Genomic DNA, 21,266 nt, shown 5'->3' with positions numbered 1-21,266 from the left:
AGCAATAAGATCATAGAACAATTACTGTTCAAATAATGATCGAATCTGGCAAGAATGAGCGATTACACTCTGTTACAAAAACGTTTTATTTTCTGGACGAAATTTGTGTGTTTCTTACAGAGTTTTGGGTGCCGATTCCAAGTTTCTGCTCAGAGTTTGACTGTCAGGAACAGATTTACAGACAACCTTAATAGTAGAATAAAGTAGTGTAGACATAACCTCACTTAATTGTGTTTTATGAATGTCCTTATAAACAGTAAATTCTGAACAGGGCAGCAAAGTTATATGCAGGACATAAGATTACCAGGTGTTATAATAACAAAGAACTTCAATAAGTGGCATGAGAATATGGGAAGTTAGATGCAATGTTTGCATAAGTCACTTCTGTTTTGTTGCTTAACCACTCTTAATTGTGCTTTAAGCTGCCGCCACTAGGGGTCTCCCAGCTTCTCTGCAATCCATGCTGTTAAGTACAGAGCTGCTGTTAAAGCATGCGGGTGTGGGTACATATTATACTGGGTTTATTATTCGGCCAGAATATCTCTAAAAGACTGATCACCATGGGAAAGAAGAGAGGCACGCATTATTATGCTTGCTGATTGGACCAGAGACAGTGCAATGCAGCATGGAAAGTAAGGCCAAGGAAGTGCAGGACAGTGAACTACTGTCAGAATGATAGGCTTGCTTCAACCCCCCACCCCCCTACACACACCTTCCTAATAGTGGATGCAAACCACCTGATAAGTTAGAACTTATAGATACACTTTCTCTCTGATTTGCTGCTGTTTGTACTGTTTTAAAACTTGGTGTATTTTAGAAAACTTGTTAAAAACTCAGGTACACTTTAAATCAGGACAGGATAAGCAGTGCCTACCTACTGTAACAAAGCTCATCTCAGTATAATAGCTTCTGACATCAGAGTATGAATTACTGTATTGAAGAAAACTCACCACGACATCAGTCCTCATCTTTCCAAAGGTCTTAATAAGGTGACCATAGTGGTAATCTTCCATTTGTCTTAAAATAGCCGTCATGGAGGCAACAAAATTTCCCTAGTGAGAGAAATAGAATAAAAAGGTCAAACTACTTACCAAATAAATTACTATGGATTTTCAGCTATGTACAAATATATGTATAATCAATCAGAGAAAGGCCGGCTGCACACGACCGGGTTGGTTCCTGCATGTGGAAGCCCACAGCGGAATCAGACTGCACCCAGACTGCATCCGTGCATGCCTGACCTTTTTCTGTACTACGGATCGTCCGCACGGCGAGCCATCAGACAACCGCAATACAGGTTTTTCTTTTAAATAAAGAATGCTTCGATTTTTACTACGCAAGCGGAAAATCGCGTTTGATTTCCGCTCGTGTACAAGAAAATATGCTTTTTCATAGCATGCTATGGGCAGTATTTTCTGCGGAATCCGGTTGACGGACGCCGGCTCCACATTCCGCAGTGCAAATCTGCCTTGTGCAGCCGGCCAAAGACCATTTGTATTAATCACGTTTTTTAAATTTAAACACGTTTTTTTTTTTTTAAATAAATTTTCGAACGTTGCAATCTATATTTAAAAAATATATATATATCTAAAATCCTGCACTTTTTACACTGCCCACTAAGCCTAATACTGATACTTCCTGCTCTGTAGAGAAAACTTCCAAGTTGTCATCTCATTATCATCACAGGTAGGATTACAATGAAAGATACCACCATTAGATAACCCAATAGGTGATAGTTACAGCTCACCTCCTCCCCCTCCCTGCACAGGTCACAGAGCATGTCCACTTCTTAGAGGTCAGCTCTAGTCTACTGTGTCAATGATCTATGAGGCTGCTGTAAAGCATTTCTGTAAATGTTATTAACTACTGCGCAGGCAATACGGCTGCCCTCATAGCCATGGGCAAACAACAAAAATATCTACAATCAGAAAATTAAAACAGATTAGAAAATGGAAAACTTTTCACGGTCTTAAAAAATATGGATGATAGATTTTTAAGGGGAAAAAAAACTTGAAGAAACTTAAATATAAACTAGTGAAAAGCCTTTTTTGAGCCTCTACCATCACTAGTCAAGAGCTGATTTAAAGGGGTTGTTCCAGAATTACAGATTATTCCCATCTACAGGACGGGGCTAACTTGCTGTTCAGTTGGGGGTCTCACCGCTGAGGACGGGGGTCCCGTGTCTTGTAGGTTTACTGCACCCCACAAAGTGAGGAGCAGAATGAATTGACCGATGGTCAAACACGCTCCCTGCCGCTCCAGTCCTTTCATTTTCAGTGAGAGTACGGAGGTAAGTGTCAAGCGCATGGGCATTTCCATCAGCCCCACTGAAACGAATGGAGTGGTGATCGGGCCTGCTTGAGACGCATCCTCGCAGCGACAGACAGAAGGACAAGGGACCTCCGTTCCCAGCGGTGTGATTCCCCCACCGATCAGCAAGTGATCCCCTATACTCCGGATAGAGGCTAACTTGTAATTCTGGTACAACGCCTTTAACCCTTTCCAATCCACTGTCTGACGGCTAAAGACATTCCGATTGAAGGCTCTACAGCTCCGATGTCGGAAGACGTCCAGCAGGGTATTCTTACTGTACATTACTGGCCGCTCTGTTGTCGGGGGCCTCTCCAGCATGCCCCATACCGCAGTACTGGCTCTAGCCAGCAGATGGTACTGTTGTATAATGGCAGAAAGAGAAAAACCCCTAGGAAACCCTGAATCCAAAATTGGATTGCAAAAGGTTAAAGGCTTGGATAATTAATACAATCTAGTTGCTAGGGATGGATTGTCTGACAACGGGCCGTAGCCGAGCGATTCTGCATCCATAGCAACCATAAATAAAATGTTGCATCTTGCTAAATCTCAAGGTGCATTATTAATTAGAATTTTTGTAAACTAGATTAATTAGATTTAGGTCGAGAGGGAAAAAAAAAAAAGAGCAATGAAGTAACTTTGTCAGCGGGTGGCCTTTTAATTTATAAACTCAGTAGACCCTGTAAAGGGGAAGGGGGGAGACAATATTAAAAAAAAAAAAATCAATAGATTCTCAATGTAGCAATCGCTAAAAAAAAAAAAATAGGCGAGATGGAGGAAGAAATGATGATCCTTTAATGCTTCCTGTGCCTTTACTGCCGGGTGTATTTCAAGTGGACACCAAGATATTGGCGTACTTATTAAAAGCATTATGAACAGTGACATAGGCAATTTATAGCAAATCCGTGTTTTATGGGGGAGATAAGGAAGAACATTCATCTTCATCATGAGCCAAACAAAAGCTGTGTTTTGCACGTTTAGGTGGCTGCATTAAAGCCCGGCTTAATAAACACATTTACTGTATTTTTTTTCGCAGTCACTCCTGGTAAAATGCATTAGCCTGTGTTTCAAGTCATGTCTGATTGCTATAATCATCAATCAAAATATGTTACAAAGGTTAAGACAAAACTGCAAAATACATCTGAAGCCAGCGCAGAAATCATTCAGTATGCATGTAATTTGGGTCCCTAGAAGCATAAAAACCCATTTCTGCTAACAGGCTTTTCATAGAATTTGAAGGGACATTATGCTCAAGTACTTCTCCCCCGGCCGATGCCCACTAGATTGGAATCAAAGCTATTATTCTGCCATATCAGGGGCTGAGCGGCATTTTAAGTGATTCTGACACAACTTCCATGCGTTTTCCGGCAGCGGGTTATCAATCTGAATTACACGCTGAAGGAGCAGTTGCTTAAGACGTGTACAAGGTGTTACTATACGAGCGTCTATCACCTTGCTATGGCAGCGTGAGAAATGCAATGCAGGTGCAGAGCGCTCATTCAAGGGTGTGATGTTGAGGTGTACCGGAAAGCAGCGGACCGGAAGCTACACACACTTACGACGGGTTGCTGATAAGTCCTTGGCTTTGCAATCTTCATTTGCTTTCGCATCGATGAAAGTTGTATCATTGGAAAGCTCGCTCTTTGCAAGATTTTGTTAGCAAATTTTGGCAATATCTCATGTGCCGTTCTTATGTTATGCAAGTTTGAAGGCAACATGGGGGAATCTGCAAAGGAGAGCAGAACAGGGATGAAGTTCCCGTTTCTGAAAGGGATCTTGGCCAGAGACATTCATGGTGGCGTGGTGGAAACATTAGGAGACCAGTGGTGCCCTTCGTACTCTAAAGTTGTCAAATTTAATACTGGCCACTTTAACGTAGAAGATGAAGACCATTCTAGGAGACCTCTATTGGTGAACATTTGATAAACATAGACGTCATCCATGACGAGTTCTAGAAGACCAGCAAATTTCTTCCCAGACGACAGCCGAAGCTCTGAACGTTGCCAGAGAAAGAGTTGGGTCCATAATTCACGATCATCTGGACAGGAGGATGAGGTCTGCCGAAATGTTCGTAAGCAGATCAAAAATGTACCCAAGCGCAAGTCTCACAGGTTTTCGTCAGGATGATGATACTTTCTGGTCTCAACTGGTAATGATGGATGAGACGTGGATTTTTCTGTATGATCCCGATTCAGAAAAACAGTCCAAAGAATGGAAACCCAATGGTTCCCCACATCCAAAAAGTTCGTTCAGAGTGTAGAAATATTAAGTCAAAGTGATGGCGTTTTATGGGATACTGCTTATGGGCTACCTTCTAAAGGGGTCTACTATCCTGGCTGTGTAGTACATAACACTTTTGGATAAATTGAAGGAGGCATTGAAGTCTAAAATGCAAGGAAAGTTGACCCAAGGTGGTGTGTTCTTGCACAATAATGCCTTTTCCCAGAGAACGGCCATCACCCAGAGCAAACTGCTCATCCCCCTTATTCCTCTGATCTGGCACCCTTGGACTATCATACAAGAAAAACACCTCAAAGGAACCAAATTTGCCTCCACTTCTGATGCAACTTGAGTGGCCAATGCCTGGTTTGCAGCCCAACACAATGCATTCTATGTAGATGGGTTGAAGAAGTTGCAGCATCGCAGTCAGAACTGCCTTTCTATCTGATGGGACCATGTAGAATAACTGTGAAGTCTTCTATGTCATTTTTTTGTGGTCAGAGCTAAGGACTTATCAGCACCCCTTGTAGACAATCCAATCCGCTATCCCATAATACAGAAAATCTGATTGCCCGGCACTTCTTTCCAGTTCAGAAACTAGAACCAGAAGACTGTGCGAATCACTATTGCTACAGAAGAGGCTATAACATTAATCGACTTCTGTATTACCAAAAAGAAGGTCCATAAGAACACCGAATTTTTTAACTAATTTTCATGGATACGCAGTTTCCATGATTGTCCTTCTGAAAACCCTTCCTGCGTTTTGCGCTCTGACATGTCGCTCTCATCATTTGGCCCCTGAGTAAACAACGCAATATTTTCTTTCATTTAGGATATTTTTGAGTTAACAACGAATTTATTGATTTTATGATGTTCAACACATAACAAATCTTAATTAAAACAATACATGCGTGTAAAGTCCATCGGCAACAAGACTGAGCGAATACATCCGGAATTACATTGCCATAATACGATAAAGTAAAAATAAAGTGCCAATTACCACTTCCTCAATAACTGCAACTCCTAATAGAGTAAATCATTATGGACATTAGTGGACCATAAACAAGAGTAACAAGCGGGGGAAGACGAAGAAGGTGGGAAGAAAACGCAAGGGAAGATCGGTAGGGGGAGGAGGGATAAGGCTGTAAAGTGCTTTATAGTGTGGGTGACCCTAAAGGCCCATTAGACAACGATTATCGCTCAAAAGATGTAATCATTGTGTGCATTTACAGGGCAAAATGATTGCTCAAAATTCGCTCAAACGGCAGCCTGAGTGACAGTTTTGAGCGTTCACTTTGCATAAGTGTGTAAATGAAGGCTCATGTTGTATGCAGAAGACAAGCGGGACCGCTATCTTCTGCATACAGCTGTTGTCTTCTCAGAGCGCTCAGCTGCTATCCAGCTTAGAGCTCCGAGCGGGGTATGCAGAACACAGCTGGAGTGCTGACTTCTGCATACTCCTTCTGTGTTCACGAAGCGCACAGCTGGTATACAGAAGACAGTGGCAGAGCTATCTTCTTCATACTCTGGCTGTGTTCTCCGAGCAGGATACCAGCTGAAACAGTAGTATCAGCCTAAGGCGTGCATCTATCAAAACAGTAACCAGGATTAGTAGCCCTGCAGATTATGGTGTGGAATTCCCCACGTTACGGTGCATCTTATGGGTGGAATTAAAGTGCAAGATGCATGTCAAAATGTGATAAATTCCGCACCAAAATTCACAGGGCTCCCTACGGATTTTGGTGCGGAGTTCTGTAGCGGCAGCTTATTTGCGTCTTGCGGTGTGTGTCCTGGTTTAAGTATTCTATGGTTGGTTTTGCACCCAGCGCTTTTTACAAAAAAATTTCACTGCAGATTTTGGTGCCAAAGTCAGAAGTGGGTCCGGCAATTAGGAGATGCAGAATCCTTCATATTATCCCATTGCTCTTAGATCCACGTCTGGGTTTGGCTCGAAAAAATGCAGCATGTTCCCAAAAACAACACCTGAAGGAAAAACTTTGCTGATAGAAGGCCACCAGCTCCGAACTGGTGAAAGAGTTGAGGCTACAAGGTACATTTTTAGGAACAAGTTTGTCACCCTTTCATAAGAAACTCTCAGGCGCCTTCACAAACACCCACATTCTTACTATGGAGGTGTATTCACACTGCCAAAAAATGGAGTGATCTTGTAAATTTACCTGCTAGTCTTTAGACATGATTCTGTAACTTCACGCTTCCAAATACACTTTCTGCTACCACCATGGCCTTCTGCTTTCCCCTCTGCTCTTATCCCTTGAGACATCACATTAGAGGACTAGATCAGTCAATACTAGTACGTTGCCCATCTACACTTCTACCTCTCAAGAGGTCAATGTATTTAGCAAAGAATTTTTGAATTTCCCATTCCAGACAGGAGGTATTGAATGACCCCATGCTACATTTCTGAGGGCAGCCTCAAATAACTCTACTATCTCTACTACTTTCTGGGAATCCAGGACCGCCAGGGAATTCTGGTTGAGAATTTCTGTTCTAGGAGGATACAAATATAGGGAGATACAAAAAGAATGGCACAAAAGTAAAGTTGATTTATTGATACATGAAGTGACCTACAACAGCCAGAATGCCACGACAAGATAAAAGAACTCCAAGTTTTTAGTGCACCCTACCGATTTTTGATGTGGACACCATTTGTGGTACAGTAGGTGTTATCTTAGATCATCTTGACATATCTCTGGTGCAGTGGAATTGATAACAGAGGACATGACAGGAAGCGCTCGCGCAGAACTGGACTACCAACCTGACCTCTGCCGTGTCACAAGCGGCACCCACATTGCACATCTGCAAGTTGCATTAAATACTTGAAGAGTTCTTACATCTATATGAAGAAATCCACTTTACGTCTGCACCACTCTTTTTGATTTAGACCAGTCTCACCAGTAAGCTGTCCATGGATTTGCTGTTTTTGCTAATGTCCACTGCGAATATGTAACCCTTTACCTAATTCTAAATTCTGCAAAACTGGCTTACGTTCGGAAAGTCTGTCCGAGTCTACATTTCACATTAGCTATTCTACAGGTGCCTGGTAGTCCTTCATTTATCTCCAATACCACGTTTGCAGCACACATTTGGTGTATGCACTAGCAGAGATCTAGATGGCCAACGGATTGTCCCATTCTGTTCTCCATTGGGCCTGCTTTACGTCAGAGATAAGGATTGGGTAGTTGGATTTTAGCTATCTGATCCTTTTGTCTTCCGGAGATAAGTCGCTGCCAGAGGTGTCTCATGGCGGGTTTTTTGCCGCTCTACATTCAGGCTACATGCACGTATGGCCAAGCTGGGCTGGCATATGTACGGGGGTGTTGGGCGAGACAGCCATCAGTCAAATGAGCATTGACCAGACAACTAATATATATGGGAAGGCTTACTTTAAACATGCACATTTATGGAGGCATTGACGATCTAATTCATTGGCCAATCGATCTAGGCCAACAATTATTCAGTGACTCAAACCTTCAAGAATATTTGTTGAGAAGGATCTAGTTTTTTTAAAGGTCCTTTCCGACTGGGCAAGTTCTTGGCCCGATGTCAAGAGTGCTGATCGTCACTCCATGGGGCAGAGAATCAGTTGATGGGGGCAGATGATTGCTAATATGGCTCTTTGCCCCATAGGCTGGTGGTATATCTGTCTGTTCACATGGGGAGATGTAATGTTGAACAGCGAGCATTTTTATGCTTGCGGAAACTGAACTATCAGCTGATGTTTGGGAATTCACTTTTTCTTTGGCTGATCACTGGTCTCTTCACACAGCTCGATTGTTGGGAGAACAAGAATTTGGAGGAACGTTCAAGCCCGATAATCTGCCAGTGTAAACGGACCTTGAATGGAAAGCGGTCACCAATGCAAAGCATTGGAAACTAAGGTATAGTGCTATTGAGGAGCCGTGAAGTCCATGGGTGGTCTGCAAATCTAACTCTTTTCAGACCACTGTGCCCATGCTTACCCCAAGGCTCATTTAGGAGAGTGAGCACAGCGGTCTGAAAGGAGTCCGATTTTCAGACCACCCGCAGACTTCATCGCGCAATGGGGGAGCGGGTGAGTATAAAAAAATATATTCTTCTCTCCCCATCATCTTCCCGAACAGCATCACAACTTAGTTTATGGTGTTGTTCGGTGCCCTTTAACCCCTTCAGTGGCAGGTCTATTATTACCATGTCAGCGCAGCAAGTCCCGTAGATTTTCCTTAGGTAATTCAAAGTGGCAAACGTGTACAGTGGCACAATAACGTTGTGTCCTGGCCAGCATTTCAGCACTAGAGTTGTCCACGAAAATCTTCCGGAGTTTAACTGCATGGTCAGTGCAGCAAGCCCTGGAGATTTTCCGGGCGTTCCACTAAAGGGGTTAAGGGTGCCTGTACATGGTGTCCTGGCCATGAGTAGTGGATGTGTATTACCCCTAAATTGTTGGGTTGCACCTCTGCTTCCCCACTGTTTCCAGTTGCAAGTACAGGTGCAGCCCAGCAATTAGTGGTAAAACATGTTTGATACCCACATCCGGGACGGACCATGTACGGGCACCCTCCCTCTTTTGTTAGATAGCGGACATATCCGTAAAACATTTGATGCATGATACGGAATATTACTATGAACAGACGGGACCTTAACACAAGTAATAACCTACCGATGCAGCAACAAAAGGACCCGCTTCGTGTTAATTAAAATGCAATCAAAATATCAATCAGCTGGGTTTATATAATTCTAATGACCAAATCCCTACACACAGCTGAGTCCCTCCCGAGACTACACAAACCAACTCGCTGACACACAAACACGGATCCAACGTCTGACAGATGTCAGCGCCTGGGAGAAGGATTTTTAACTACTGAGCTTTATTTGGAAAATATGTTTTAGGCAAAAGTGCAGTATGGTGCATAATTGACCAACGCAAAGAAATCTGTTCTGCTTGATTAAGAACTGTGACCTATTTTAGACTGTGTTACATGGAAGCCTTTCACCTGGACTCTTGTGTTATAATGGGATAGTCAGGAGCCGTACGCTGCTGCCGGAACGTGTCTGCGGCGCCCCTCCTGCGGCTCCTCTTGGGATCTTCTTTTACGGGACCCGGCAGGATATCTCTTTGGTTGAAACCTTTATATTGCACGGTCAAAAGTCAGGAGCCATATACTTTCTGTTTTGAAATTGAAGATGTACTCAAGATGGCGAAGATAGCATAACTACTGGTCCAGCAAACAATGGTTGTTGACCTATATGTTCACTTCCTACACAATGGGAGTCATTGAGGAATTAGTAAGGCTAGAAAATCACTGATATTAGAGATATACAGGGTAGCCCGGCACCAGAATATTATCACAGCGATCTATAAGAAAAAGTTTTTACGGTCCATAGCGACCAATCACAGCGCAGCTTTCAAGCGGAAGTGCAAAAAATTACCTTGAAAATAACAATATAAATAACAATGACCATCAGGGTTATTGTATAAACTATACCGACTACCATCCAGATTCATGGGATAATCATGGTAAATGCGAATGAATGAATAAATAGTTATAGCAGAAATGGAAACACCAACCAATGGATGAGCGATCCAACACAACCTTGGCCATGACAATCAGCTCCATCAGAGACGCCACTTGGTTTCCATTCACCGCGGTTGTATTACGAATTGCTGTATTTGCAGCTTAGGAGAACACCGATGTGATAGGTTATTGGCATTTATAGGGTTATTTTCAGGGTAGTCTTTGGCAATTACACAATTATTGTTACTAGTACAGATCATGGAACCCTTGTATTTTGAGGTGCCATCCTTATACAGTAATTATACAAGAAAGTCTTTTTTAGAGTTTTCTTTGCTTTTTTTGTTGGCTTATGATATGAGAATGTTCTCAAAAGAGTTGACTACTTGTAAACTATTGATAAGCCACTGTAGTGGGATGAATGGGGGAGTGCGCACGAAGTGAGCTGAAAAGGAGGACACGGTGCGCACAGCAACTTCATGGGGGGGGGGGGGGGCAGCACTGGAACGGAGCAGCCGCGAGTATGGAACAGAGATCCCAACTTCCATCAGCTTTCAGTTCCATAACGTAGTTGTGGGGCCCAAAGGTGAGGACCGCTTCCTTTTAACATAAGGTGTGTATACACCTGTGTCAAGGAGTCCCTTAGGGTAGAAAAGGTGGGCTTTTGAAACTTAAAAAAAAATAAATAAATAATAATAATTTTATATATCTATATATCTATATCTATATATATATATATTTTTTTAACCTTCTTACTTTTTTTGTCCTACTAGGGGACTTGAATTTCACCCCACTTCATCGTTCTTATAATACACTGCCATACTTCAGTATAGCATAGGTCTCCGTAGCTGTCAGCCCCAGTGGCCAGCTGCAAGAATCTGGGTGCCAGAGCAACCGATAGGGAGCTCGCATCACATAGTGGTGGTCCAATTGGTAACAGAGGGAGCCACCCCATCACCCCCCCCCCCCCCACCGAGCCAAACCCTCCCCCACCCCCTCCCTCTGTCAGCCCATTACATGCCACGGTCACATGTGAAGGGTTAAATAGTGGGTACCCAATCCTAGAGGAAGTGCCAGGCTGTCATCGGAGCACCTGATACCCCTGGTATGGGAGAGCTGTGCTGAGATTTTGATGCAGCGACGTAAAAAGCTGCATGCCTCAGAATAAGGTCCCTTAACGACCTCCATGAAAGGGCGTAAGGGCATTCGTTATGGGGGTTGAACAGGACTCGTTACTTCTCCAGGCATGCCTCTTTTAAAGTAAATAATTGCATTCCCAATAATGTAACAATTCTTGATCATTTTTTCCTAGCAGTCCTAATGTTGGGTTGTTCCTCTGTTATTCCTCCTAGCAATTTATGAATCTATTGATAGCTGTGGGGGTTGGGGGGTCCCTTTGAGAAGAAGAATCGAGGCACTTATGTGAATGGGGAAGCGTCAGATGATCGCAGACTGGATGCTGTTCAGTAAGCAGGTGTGTGTGGTTGTAGCCGTTAGCGAGGACCACACTCCGAAGAGTTAACGCCTACATTCCTCACTAGTGTATTATTTTTGTGTGCGATACAAATGAATCTGTAGACTGAATGCCCGGCTTAATTGGAGGTCACTGGAGGCTAATTAACTGTTAGAGCCCATGAATAAAGTGTCCAGATCTGCCGCAAATCAACTAATGGAAAAAAGAAAGCAAAAAAAAAAAAAAAGTATAAACACGGTCTAAATGACTAAATTATGTTACTAAACAGGAACGCATCGGAGAAAATGACCTTGGAGCATATATGAATATAATGCATACATAATGGCCAATGAATAGATAGCGAGCATTCTATACATGGGCAGTCCTTCCAGATCACGCGGGAGTTGTGGTCCAACTTTACCAGAAGTCTGCATGACAAATCAGCTTTATAGACTCCTCATCATGACAGTAGAGGGCGAGTCAAGGACGTCTGTGGAATCAGTGACTTGCTTCACTCAATGCCTCCTCTATAAGGCAGCCTCAGTGCGATAGGATGGGCTTCAGACAAAGTTGGGTTGTATTGAGATGGAGCGGTAGGGGTGTGGTTAAAAAAACCCCATCAGAAAACCACAAGCAGTTTTCAATAAGGTTCCAATAAAAACTGCAAGCATCAAAAATTGCATTACATGTCCGGTTGTTGTTGCTGTTCCAACTGCACCTCAACCACACCCTCCGAGTAAATTAATGAAGCTGTATTCTTCATGTATCTGGGGCCAGGGCTATCACAAGTAATCCAATAGCATTGAATTCCCTGCAACATTTAAAGGGGTTTTGTCCGTATTTTTTTTTTTTCTTAAGGTGGTGGTGGTGGTGGGGGGGGGGGTCATCAATAGCAGATGGTCAGGGTCGAAAGTATAGTAGTAGGCTTCACGTCCATCGATTGAATTGAGAATGACACTGTCCATTACATTCCCGACCTCACCACCGTAGTGGATGCACAGCTCTGCTGCACTGACAGCAGGTCGGACAATCAGCTGATCATCAACTATTGATGATCTGTCCTGAGGATAGGCCATCAAGTGGTAAAAGTCCCAGAATAGCCCTTAAAAGTTAGTATCTTGTCTTGACAAACCCTGTTCATATGCTCCGTTAGCCCTTTCCAATCCACGGTCTGACCTCTGAAGACATTACGATTTAAGGCTGTACAGCTCCGATGTTGGAAGACGTCCGTCGGGGTTCTCTTACTGTATATTGCCAACCTCTCTGCTGTCGGAGCCTATCCAACGTGTCACCTCATGTAGTACTGGCTTTAGCCAGCATATAGCGCTGTTGTATAACGGCATAAAAAGAGTAAGCCCCCCTAGGAAAAGCAGGATACAAATTGGATTGCAAAGGGTTAAGGCATATGGATATCATAGAATAGGGTTCCTCCACATCAATCAGGATCCCCCTCCATGGGCAAGAATGCCGAATCGCTAACGAGCAGTTCCATCTAGGTATCGGATGGACTAACAATTATTTTGATAGAAGTGTAATACTACAGATCCCCTGTAGTGGCCACTGTAGTTAAAATAAACAGCTGATGAAATTTTGTAATCCCGCTAATCACTATGGGACTCATCACAGAAAACACCTTAAGGGTGCCTGCACACGAACGGAATTTCCAGCGCGTTATTTTAGGCACATTATCTGCCCCTGACCGCAGCCAATATACTCCTATGAGGATCCGCAGTTGTTCCCAGACGGACGGATTTGTATCGCGGTTTTTCACGCGCGTGAAAAAATCTGCGACCTGTCCTAATTTGGGTCGGATTCTGCGCGTGAAGCCTCCAATACAAGTGAATGGGTGCGTTTTTTCACGCAGTACATCCGCAGTGCAGCTGCGGATGGAGTCACTGGTTGCTATGACTACAGGAAGTAGGCATGGTAGGAGGCGTCCCAACACACAGCACAGAGCTTCACAGGCACATTTGTAGAGGGAGATAGGTAGTATTTCTTGCCAATGCAGGATGTAAGAATGCAAAATCTGTAGTAATGAATTCCTCTTGTGAATTTTTTTGCAGTGACTGAAATAAAGTCACGCTGGAGACGTGCACGAAAAAAGTTACATGGATCAACCATGCCCACAAAGACATCAATAATTTAACGGTGCTCGCACAAGCAAGAGGGACAAAACGGAGTCTGGGTGTTGGTTTTTAAGCTATTTTCCAAGGAATGGGCAGTTCTCTAGGGGTTGGGTTTACAATAAGGGGCGGCTGCTGGTTTTTCAGCGCGTTTTTTTCCGCAACACATCCGCGTATATCCGCACGTGATTTTTCACGCATCCGCACCTATCCGGAAGCACATTTAGGTACCATACGTGCGTGAAAATCCGCTAGCAGAATCCGGAACGCTCGTGTACAGGCGGCCTAAAGGTACATCCCCACGTGACAAGTGTTGCTTACTGCTTAGACTCAGCTCTAAATATTGCCAACATTGTGCTGCCATTGGCAGCTGGACAGAGTTTCAGCCGCAAGCGGTGCCTGTTAAGTGAGAACGCACCCATAGGCAGCTTTTCCACACAGAGACCAAAGCCTAGAGACCTGCGGCAGCCAACGGTTGCACTATTTAGCTGGCATTATCATATGGCTATTAGTTGCCAAGGGTGGATGGGGTTTTGGCGGCTGCAGGTTGTTTTCTCTGTATGAGAACAGTCCCAACCTGCCATAACTCAGGGAAGAGATACAAGATTGCATTTATAGGTAGTTTTAGAAGGTGGGACTGAACACTAAGAGTTCCCTCTCTACGGGGCCCAGAAGTTTAAGAATGAGGGGGCACCCAGGTGACTGCACATATGGGAAGAATCTTCAATCACCTTTGAGAATGTGCTCAGCAATGTAGATTGGCGAATAGATTAAAGGTATAGCTCCTTCTCACGTATCAGACTAATCTGCAGCCCCTATGTTATTCTACGAGGATCCACATCATTCAAAATCTGCATGGCCCCTTCTCTGCAGTTGAAAAGGTTATGGCTGCGGAATTGACAACATTTTGCTTTGTTGTTGTTGTTGTTGCAAATTTTTAATACACAGAAGAGATGTAAACCTGCAATTAAATTCTGCAGGATGGGGAGGGTGGAGGGTTGGTTGGGGGAAACGCAAGTAACGCCACTAAATGCATAGCTACAAAAATATGCATTATGACGGTAACTGCAACCACACTGTGTGCTGCGTCCAATTCTGGTAAGTGTGAAAGTACCCTAACCCCTTAAGGACCAAGCGATTGGTCCTGGGCTTTACTCCCTGCCGATAGCAGAAGTACAGTTTAGGATTAAAGCCTCTGTTCCTGCAATCAAGCAGGTCAGATACTCAGCTGTCAGACACAGTCAAGGACCCGGAGAATGGAGGAACAGTTTTTAACAGCTTCTGCCTTCTTTCTAGGCTACATATGTATTAAAAAGTGAAAGTAAAACGTATTACTTCCACTATGTGACCCCGCGATCATGTGACTGCCGGGTGCCCTCTGTCACAGAAAAGCTGCAGGGTCCTAGCAGACCCTGATCAGCAGCAGCGATCAACACTTATGTTACTACAGGTGGATGTTTACCCTGGTGACTGGGGCTCCTATGGATGCCCCAGCTACAGTGAAAAAGTATGGAAAAAAAACAAGGAGAATTTCCACAAAGGTCTTATATGACGCCATTGGGGACATAGATGGTAAAAAAAATAGTTACAAAAATAAAATAAAAATATATACATAAAGAAGAAAATGACGCCAACACAAGCCAAAACAGTCGTCATATGCGCCGTGTCATCCAAGACTATACATATTATATATCCAAACCGGCAAAACAAAATGAGGGACCCATTCCTATACTTTATATACTTCTATCTCAAGCCCTCCTGAAGAATCAGGGTTGGGCTAATTTTTGGGGAAACACAATAGTATCATAATGGTACTACATATAGAAGTTAATGTTTCATTACTACTGCGCTATAAAACCACACAAAAAATACCCCCCTTGGAAAATGGTGAATGTTTTTTTCCCCTATTTCGCACTTTTTTTTCCCCCAATGTTTTCCAATACAATAAATTGCACCATTAAAAATACAACTCAGGCTGGATTCACACAAATGTATATCGGCTCGGTTTTTACGCTGAGCCGATATACGTCGTCTCTCTCTGCAGGGGGGAGGCTGGAAGAGCCAGGAGCAGCGCTCTGAGCTCCCGCTCCCTCTCTGCCTCCTCTCCGCCCCTCTGCACTATTTGCAATGGGGAGAGGTGGGACGGGGGTGGGGCTAATTCTTGGAACTTAGCCCCGCCCCCATCCCCTTTCATTGCAAATAGTGCAGAGGGGCGGAGAGGGGGTGGAGAGGAGGCAGAGAGGGGGCAGGAGCTCAGTTCCTGCTCCTGGCTCTTTCATCCCCCCCCCCCTGCAGATGAGAACGACGTAGATTGGCTGGGCGTGAAAACCGAGCCAATATACGTTCGTGTGAATCCAGCCTCACCGTGCAAAAAACAAGCCCTCATACGGCTGGGTCACCGGAAAATAATGGTGGATTGCAGGGATGAAAACAAAAATGAACCCCCTAAAATGACTGGTAGTTAAAGGGCTATGATGGTGATGATAGGCCATCACTAATAAAGTCACGGAGCACATGTTTAATACGGATGTTATTACATTCTCTTTTAGAGCGTCCGACCTAAACAAAAAAAAATAGGGGAGGGAAAAACATAATAATGAACGAGGCGTAAAATTAGAGTATTTAGCAAAAATCCTAATAATATATGGCAGATGAAAAACTATTTGCGATCTCTGGTATGACGTCTCCACATTCCCAGTGATGATGATGGATGGATAATTTGCTCGGTTATTAGGGGACCAGATCCAGCGAGCGGCGGCTCGCACGCCGTCTTCACGAGGCGACCAGACTCATTTATACTTTGCAAAACAAATAAAACAGTTTCTCTGTGCAATTACTGAACAATTTATCAGACCACAAGAAGCAATTACGGCGGGCGATATCTGCGAGGGGTGAGGATTTCACACTTGATATATCACGCGCCATATCTTTATAGTTGGGGGACGTGTGGCGAGGTGTTCTGCCGTTCCCCGCCATGTTAATATTTTACATCTAATGCCCATCCTGTAAGGATGGAAGGTGAGTGCTCTAAGTAATCCCGGTAAAACTCATTTTGGGCAGCCATTTGTTTACCGTTGGGATGTTATTTGCTGCCGCCGTTTAATCAGCTTCCATCGCTTTCAATTTGCACTTTTAAAGAAATATGATTTTGCCAGAAAGTCAAGAAAGAATCCGCAGCATTGTTCTCATTGGCGCGGGGCCAACAATCACTTAGGTTTGTTTTTTTTTTTCTTCTTTTTCTTCTCTTTTTACTTTTACGGGAAAAGAAAAAAAAAAGGAAAAAAAGTTGGGTTGATTACAAAGATTTGCATTGAAATATAAATTGCGCTGCAGCAATGTAGGAAATTGGAAGAGCCTTCTATAGATATCGGGAGGTTACTTGCTTTGCATAAGAAAGGAGACAGTAAGTGTGTCCACAGGGATGGTAGCCCAGAGATGGAGGAGGACGGTGCGATTTTACTAATACAACTTAAAGGCGTTTTCCAAGCTAATCTCTTAAGCGCAGGCCATGGTGTAGAATACTAAAGGAGCACGCATCCATCGCCTCCAGACCTCCCCCACTCCCTGCAGGGTTCGCATTACCGATATTGTTAATCGCTTCTGAGGCCCACGACTGGCTGCCGCAGTCACGTGAGGTTGCCCCCAAAAATAAAGTTATTCTGTATCTACATAAGGGACAACTAGGGATGGAGCAAATTTTAACTTGTGTGCAAAAAAATAATTTTTTCACTGAAAGTTATCTAAAGCCATCAAAAAAGTTATTGTGATCTTAAAAGGGGTTGTATCACATAGGGGATAGCTTTGCTCATTGGTGGGGGGCTCACCAATCTGGAGAACGGGATTCGCTCTCCTGTCACTGTGGGGGTTGATTCTCCCTGCGCAGTGATGTCACTGAATAAAGTGCTGGCTGCTCTATTCATTTCAATGGCAGTGACAGAAACATCCGAGCGGGTGACCGGCTTGGGGACTCCGCAGTCCCGTTGAAAGCAAATGGAGCGCTGTGAATAGGGGATAATTTGCTATTGTGGTACGATCGCCTTTTAACACAAAAGCCATTGTAAAGCAATTGAAAAGGGCAAATAAGGGTGCTTTCACGCAGACAGAATTAGTCCGCATTACACACAGCAAAACACAGCAAAATCTGTATCAAAATCAGCAATCTCCATGCGGATTTTGATGCAGAATTGAAAAATGGCCTAATTCTGCCGTCAATTCAGCACCAAAATCCACAGGTAGACCTATGGATTTTGGTGCGGTATTCCGCAGATCAAGACGCGTCTTACAGTTCGGATTGTAGAATAATTCCACTGGTCAGCTCTAAACTTTGGCACAGAAAGCTCATTTAACGTGCTCAGAGTTAGGTTAAACTTTGCTCCATCCGTAGCTGAGCAGTGGAGGTCTGACCACAGGGACCCCCACGAATCAATAGAACAGGGGTCCTGAAGGTCCCTGAATGAATGGAATGGTGGTCACACATGCACACTGCCGCTCCATTCACTGTGGATAAGGAATAACTTTATTCCGTGCCACGACCCCTTTAACTCAGAAACCCGCCTTCAATGCACTTACTACGTTTAGGCCATATTCACATGGGCGACATGCCAGTGAGAGTTCTGTCCAGAATCCGCATGGAAAAAGTACACATTGCTTTGAATGGGTTAATTCACACAAGCGATTTTTCTCTCGGACCGATATTCGAAGTTACAAAAATCACTGCATGTTTTTTTTTTGAATGATGATTCCATTCAGAGTAAACAAGCAGTCACTTGAAAAATTGAGCAGCCCCTGCTTACACAGAGAGAGTGTCGCTTGCAATAGAGGTCGCTCAATAAAAAGAAATCTTGTTATTTCTATAGCGCCAACTTATTCCGCAGCGTTTTCAGGTAATTTATTACCCGCCTACAAGCTACTCATTTTACCGACCTCGGAAGGATGGAAGGCTGAGTCAACCTTGAGCCGGCTACCTGTTGCATGCGGGGATTGAACTCGCAACCTTCAGGTTCTGCTGCCTTAACACTCTGCGCCACCCAAGGCTCTAAGGACACCATTAGAAGTAGGACTTTAAAGGGGAATGTGCCATCAGAAAATGTCCTATTGTAGAACGGAACATTTCAAAAATACTTTTAAAAAGTTCTACCAATCTCCTTAAATTTTAGAGGTCACAATCTTTATCTTCAAAAAATGAATAACCTTCGGTTCTCACACTGACCATTAAGCTCCGAGGACAGGGGCACTTCTCGTTTTGTTAAGAAAGCATCTCAGCAGTCCTCTCATTATCATCACAGGCAGGATTACACTGACAGGTAGCACCTATATGTAGATAACACAGTATCCATCATTCACAATAGTTGATAGTCACAGCTCACCTCCTCCCCTTCCCTGGGCGAGGCCAAACGCTGAACATCAACACAAGCATTAGGCCATTGTAAAGTGAAAGTCAAGTTACTTATTTACTCTCATACCTGTACCCATTACTTCTTGGTGTTCAAACAAACCTTGTATATTATTGGTAATGCCGTTGTCTCCGCTCTATCCTAAACCTGCCTTGAGCAACACTCTTGTAACACACACACCGGCTGCAGGTCTGAAAGGATCGATGATCGCTCAGTGAATGGAGGCGGAGCGAGCCGGAGATCTCTACCAGCCATCCGTCAGCCTCCATTAATAGTAAACAGGCAGTTCTACACAGATGATCATCTGCCTGTTCACACGAGCCGACTATCATTGGACTTTTAGGACTACGGAAACTGGACGAACCATGGCGAATGAATTGTCATTCGTCATTCAGTTGCCGGCGTGCTTCTGCTGAACGATTATCGTTGGGATTAGCAGTCCGCCGGTGCGCCCCGCTGGTCTTTGATTCCAAACTGCAGCGGTGACGCGTCCATATCTGTACGTAGCGACTGCAGTCATTCAGAGACCTCAGCGGGGTACAGCAGTCACGTGAGGACGGGCGCAGACGGAGGAACAGAGCGGTGAGTATACCTTAGTTTGAGGTTTTTTAACCATTTCCTGCCTCTGCCGGGTTCTTTAAAAATTGGAAAACCCCTTTAACACATTCACGTATTTTTTTTGCATGAAAAAGTATGAAAATGGATCATATACATAATTATACATTACAGAATGCACAAGTCGCTCAGCAGTGAGCAGAAAGTCACACGGAGATTCACAAGACACAGAAAATAAGAATCTTACTTTCCTTTGCAGCCAAGACTCCATTTCTTTACCTGTTGCTAAGCAACCAGAAGCTGATAAATGAAGACAGTGGACATCTCCATCATAAGTACCACAGCGGGTTTTTAAGGAGTTCAACCGGGGTAAAGGAAAAAATATCAGAAGCGGCTAATTAGCAAAATCCGAAATCACTAACGAGGATTGTTCATTAAATGCTACAAAATATCCCAGGCAAAGGAGAAGGTCGGATTCCGTAAGTTACAACTTCCTGGGTTCTCATAGTTTGGTGGACGCTTGTAAATGTCGGAGGTGACAATGAATCTTTACCTGGGAAGGTTTGTTGTAACTGCTCGATATCACCTGAAAGGGCGGCGCTCTCGTTAAAAACACCCACTTTCGCAAATGACGCCGGCCTGGCGATCAGCTATTATTATAGAAGTAGAACGGGGGCCAACCAGAAATGTGACAGACCGATGCAGAAGAAATGCAGTATTACATGTGTAATATAGGTGAACAGTCCAGACCTAGCAGGGCCGCTACAGTCACTGCTCACGGTCCTCCACGCTAGCTTATGGGGTCTCCAGGACAGGAGATAGATGATCGATTGTTGGGGGTCTGCCTGCTGATGATTGCGGCGCACCGCAAGTCCGCAGGAAGAATGGAGCAGCGGAGAATGTGTGACCATTGCTCCATTCATTGTCTATAGAGACAGCTGAGTGCTTGGCTATCTCCCATAGAAGTGAATGGAGTGGTGGTCAAGCATGTGCACAGCTACTCTATGCACCCTGTAGACTTGAGGGGCACCATTCCCATGATCACTGGGGGTTACAGCGGGCAGAGCCCAGTAATTGATCATTTATCATAGGTGACAATTGATCTTTATGGGATAACCCCTTTAAGGCCAAATTCAAGAACATACAGTCCTGGTAGTCAAGTGCTGCTTGTGTTTTAGAGTGAAACGCCAGGCTGCACTTGTAAATACAGCCCAGCAATTAATGGGAAATCCTGAGCGCTAATAGCAGCTGCTACCGTGTTTCCCCAAAAATAAGGCACCCCCTGAAAATAAGGCACCCCCTGAAATTTGCAGAAGTCCCAAATATAAGGCACCCCCAATAGTAAGGCATAGTAAAGTGTGCAGGCAAGTCAAGAGGCCTGTCCCCTGCTGCCATCCCCGTTGTCTCCTACCTCCAGATGTATAGGTAGATCTGCAGACAGTCTGCTGTTATCCTGTCCCTGCTGTGCTGTACGAGTGTGCTGTTGTGAGCTCCCCTTGCTGGCTGGAAAAGTCCATACTGTATGTTCTGTTCCTGCTGTACATGTCTGCTGTGATGAGCTCCCCCTGGTGGCCGGAAGCTGCAATACCATTCCTGCTTACAAGTGGTACAGGAACTTCTGTCTGCAGACAGGTACATTACTTTACAGCCCTTATTTTTTTATGGCTCTGTGTGTGAGTCAGGCAACCTGTGTGTGATTCTT

The 21,266-nt window shown here is 44.1% G+C and overlaps 1 protein-coding gene across 2 annotated transcripts in view; it reads right to left on the bottom strand.

Annotated features, from left to right (window-relative positions):
* The window catches only part of DOCK1 (dedicator of cytokinesis 1), a 364,042-nt gene that overhangs the window by 145,315 nt on the left and 197,461 nt on the right, over positions 1-21,266 (bottom strand). For both annotated transcript variants that reach the window (XM_066601145.1, XM_066601146.1), the window contains exon 28: positions 951-1,052. In XM_066601145.1, coding sequence (XP_066457242.1) covers positions 951-1,052 — 102 coding nt within the window. The remainder of the gene's footprint in view (positions 1-950; positions 1,053-21,266) is intronic.

Source organism: Eleutherodactylus coqui, chromosome 4 (genome assembly GCF_035609145.1).
Source record: "Eleutherodactylus coqui strain aEleCoq1 chromosome 4, aEleCoq1.hap1, whole genome shotgun sequence".
In the NCBI taxonomy this organism is placed as follows: domain Eukaryota; kingdom Metazoa; phylum Chordata; class Amphibia; order Anura; family Eleutherodactylidae; genus Eleutherodactylus; species Eleutherodactylus coqui.
This window is presented reverse-complemented; position numbering and strand designations above follow the sequence as displayed.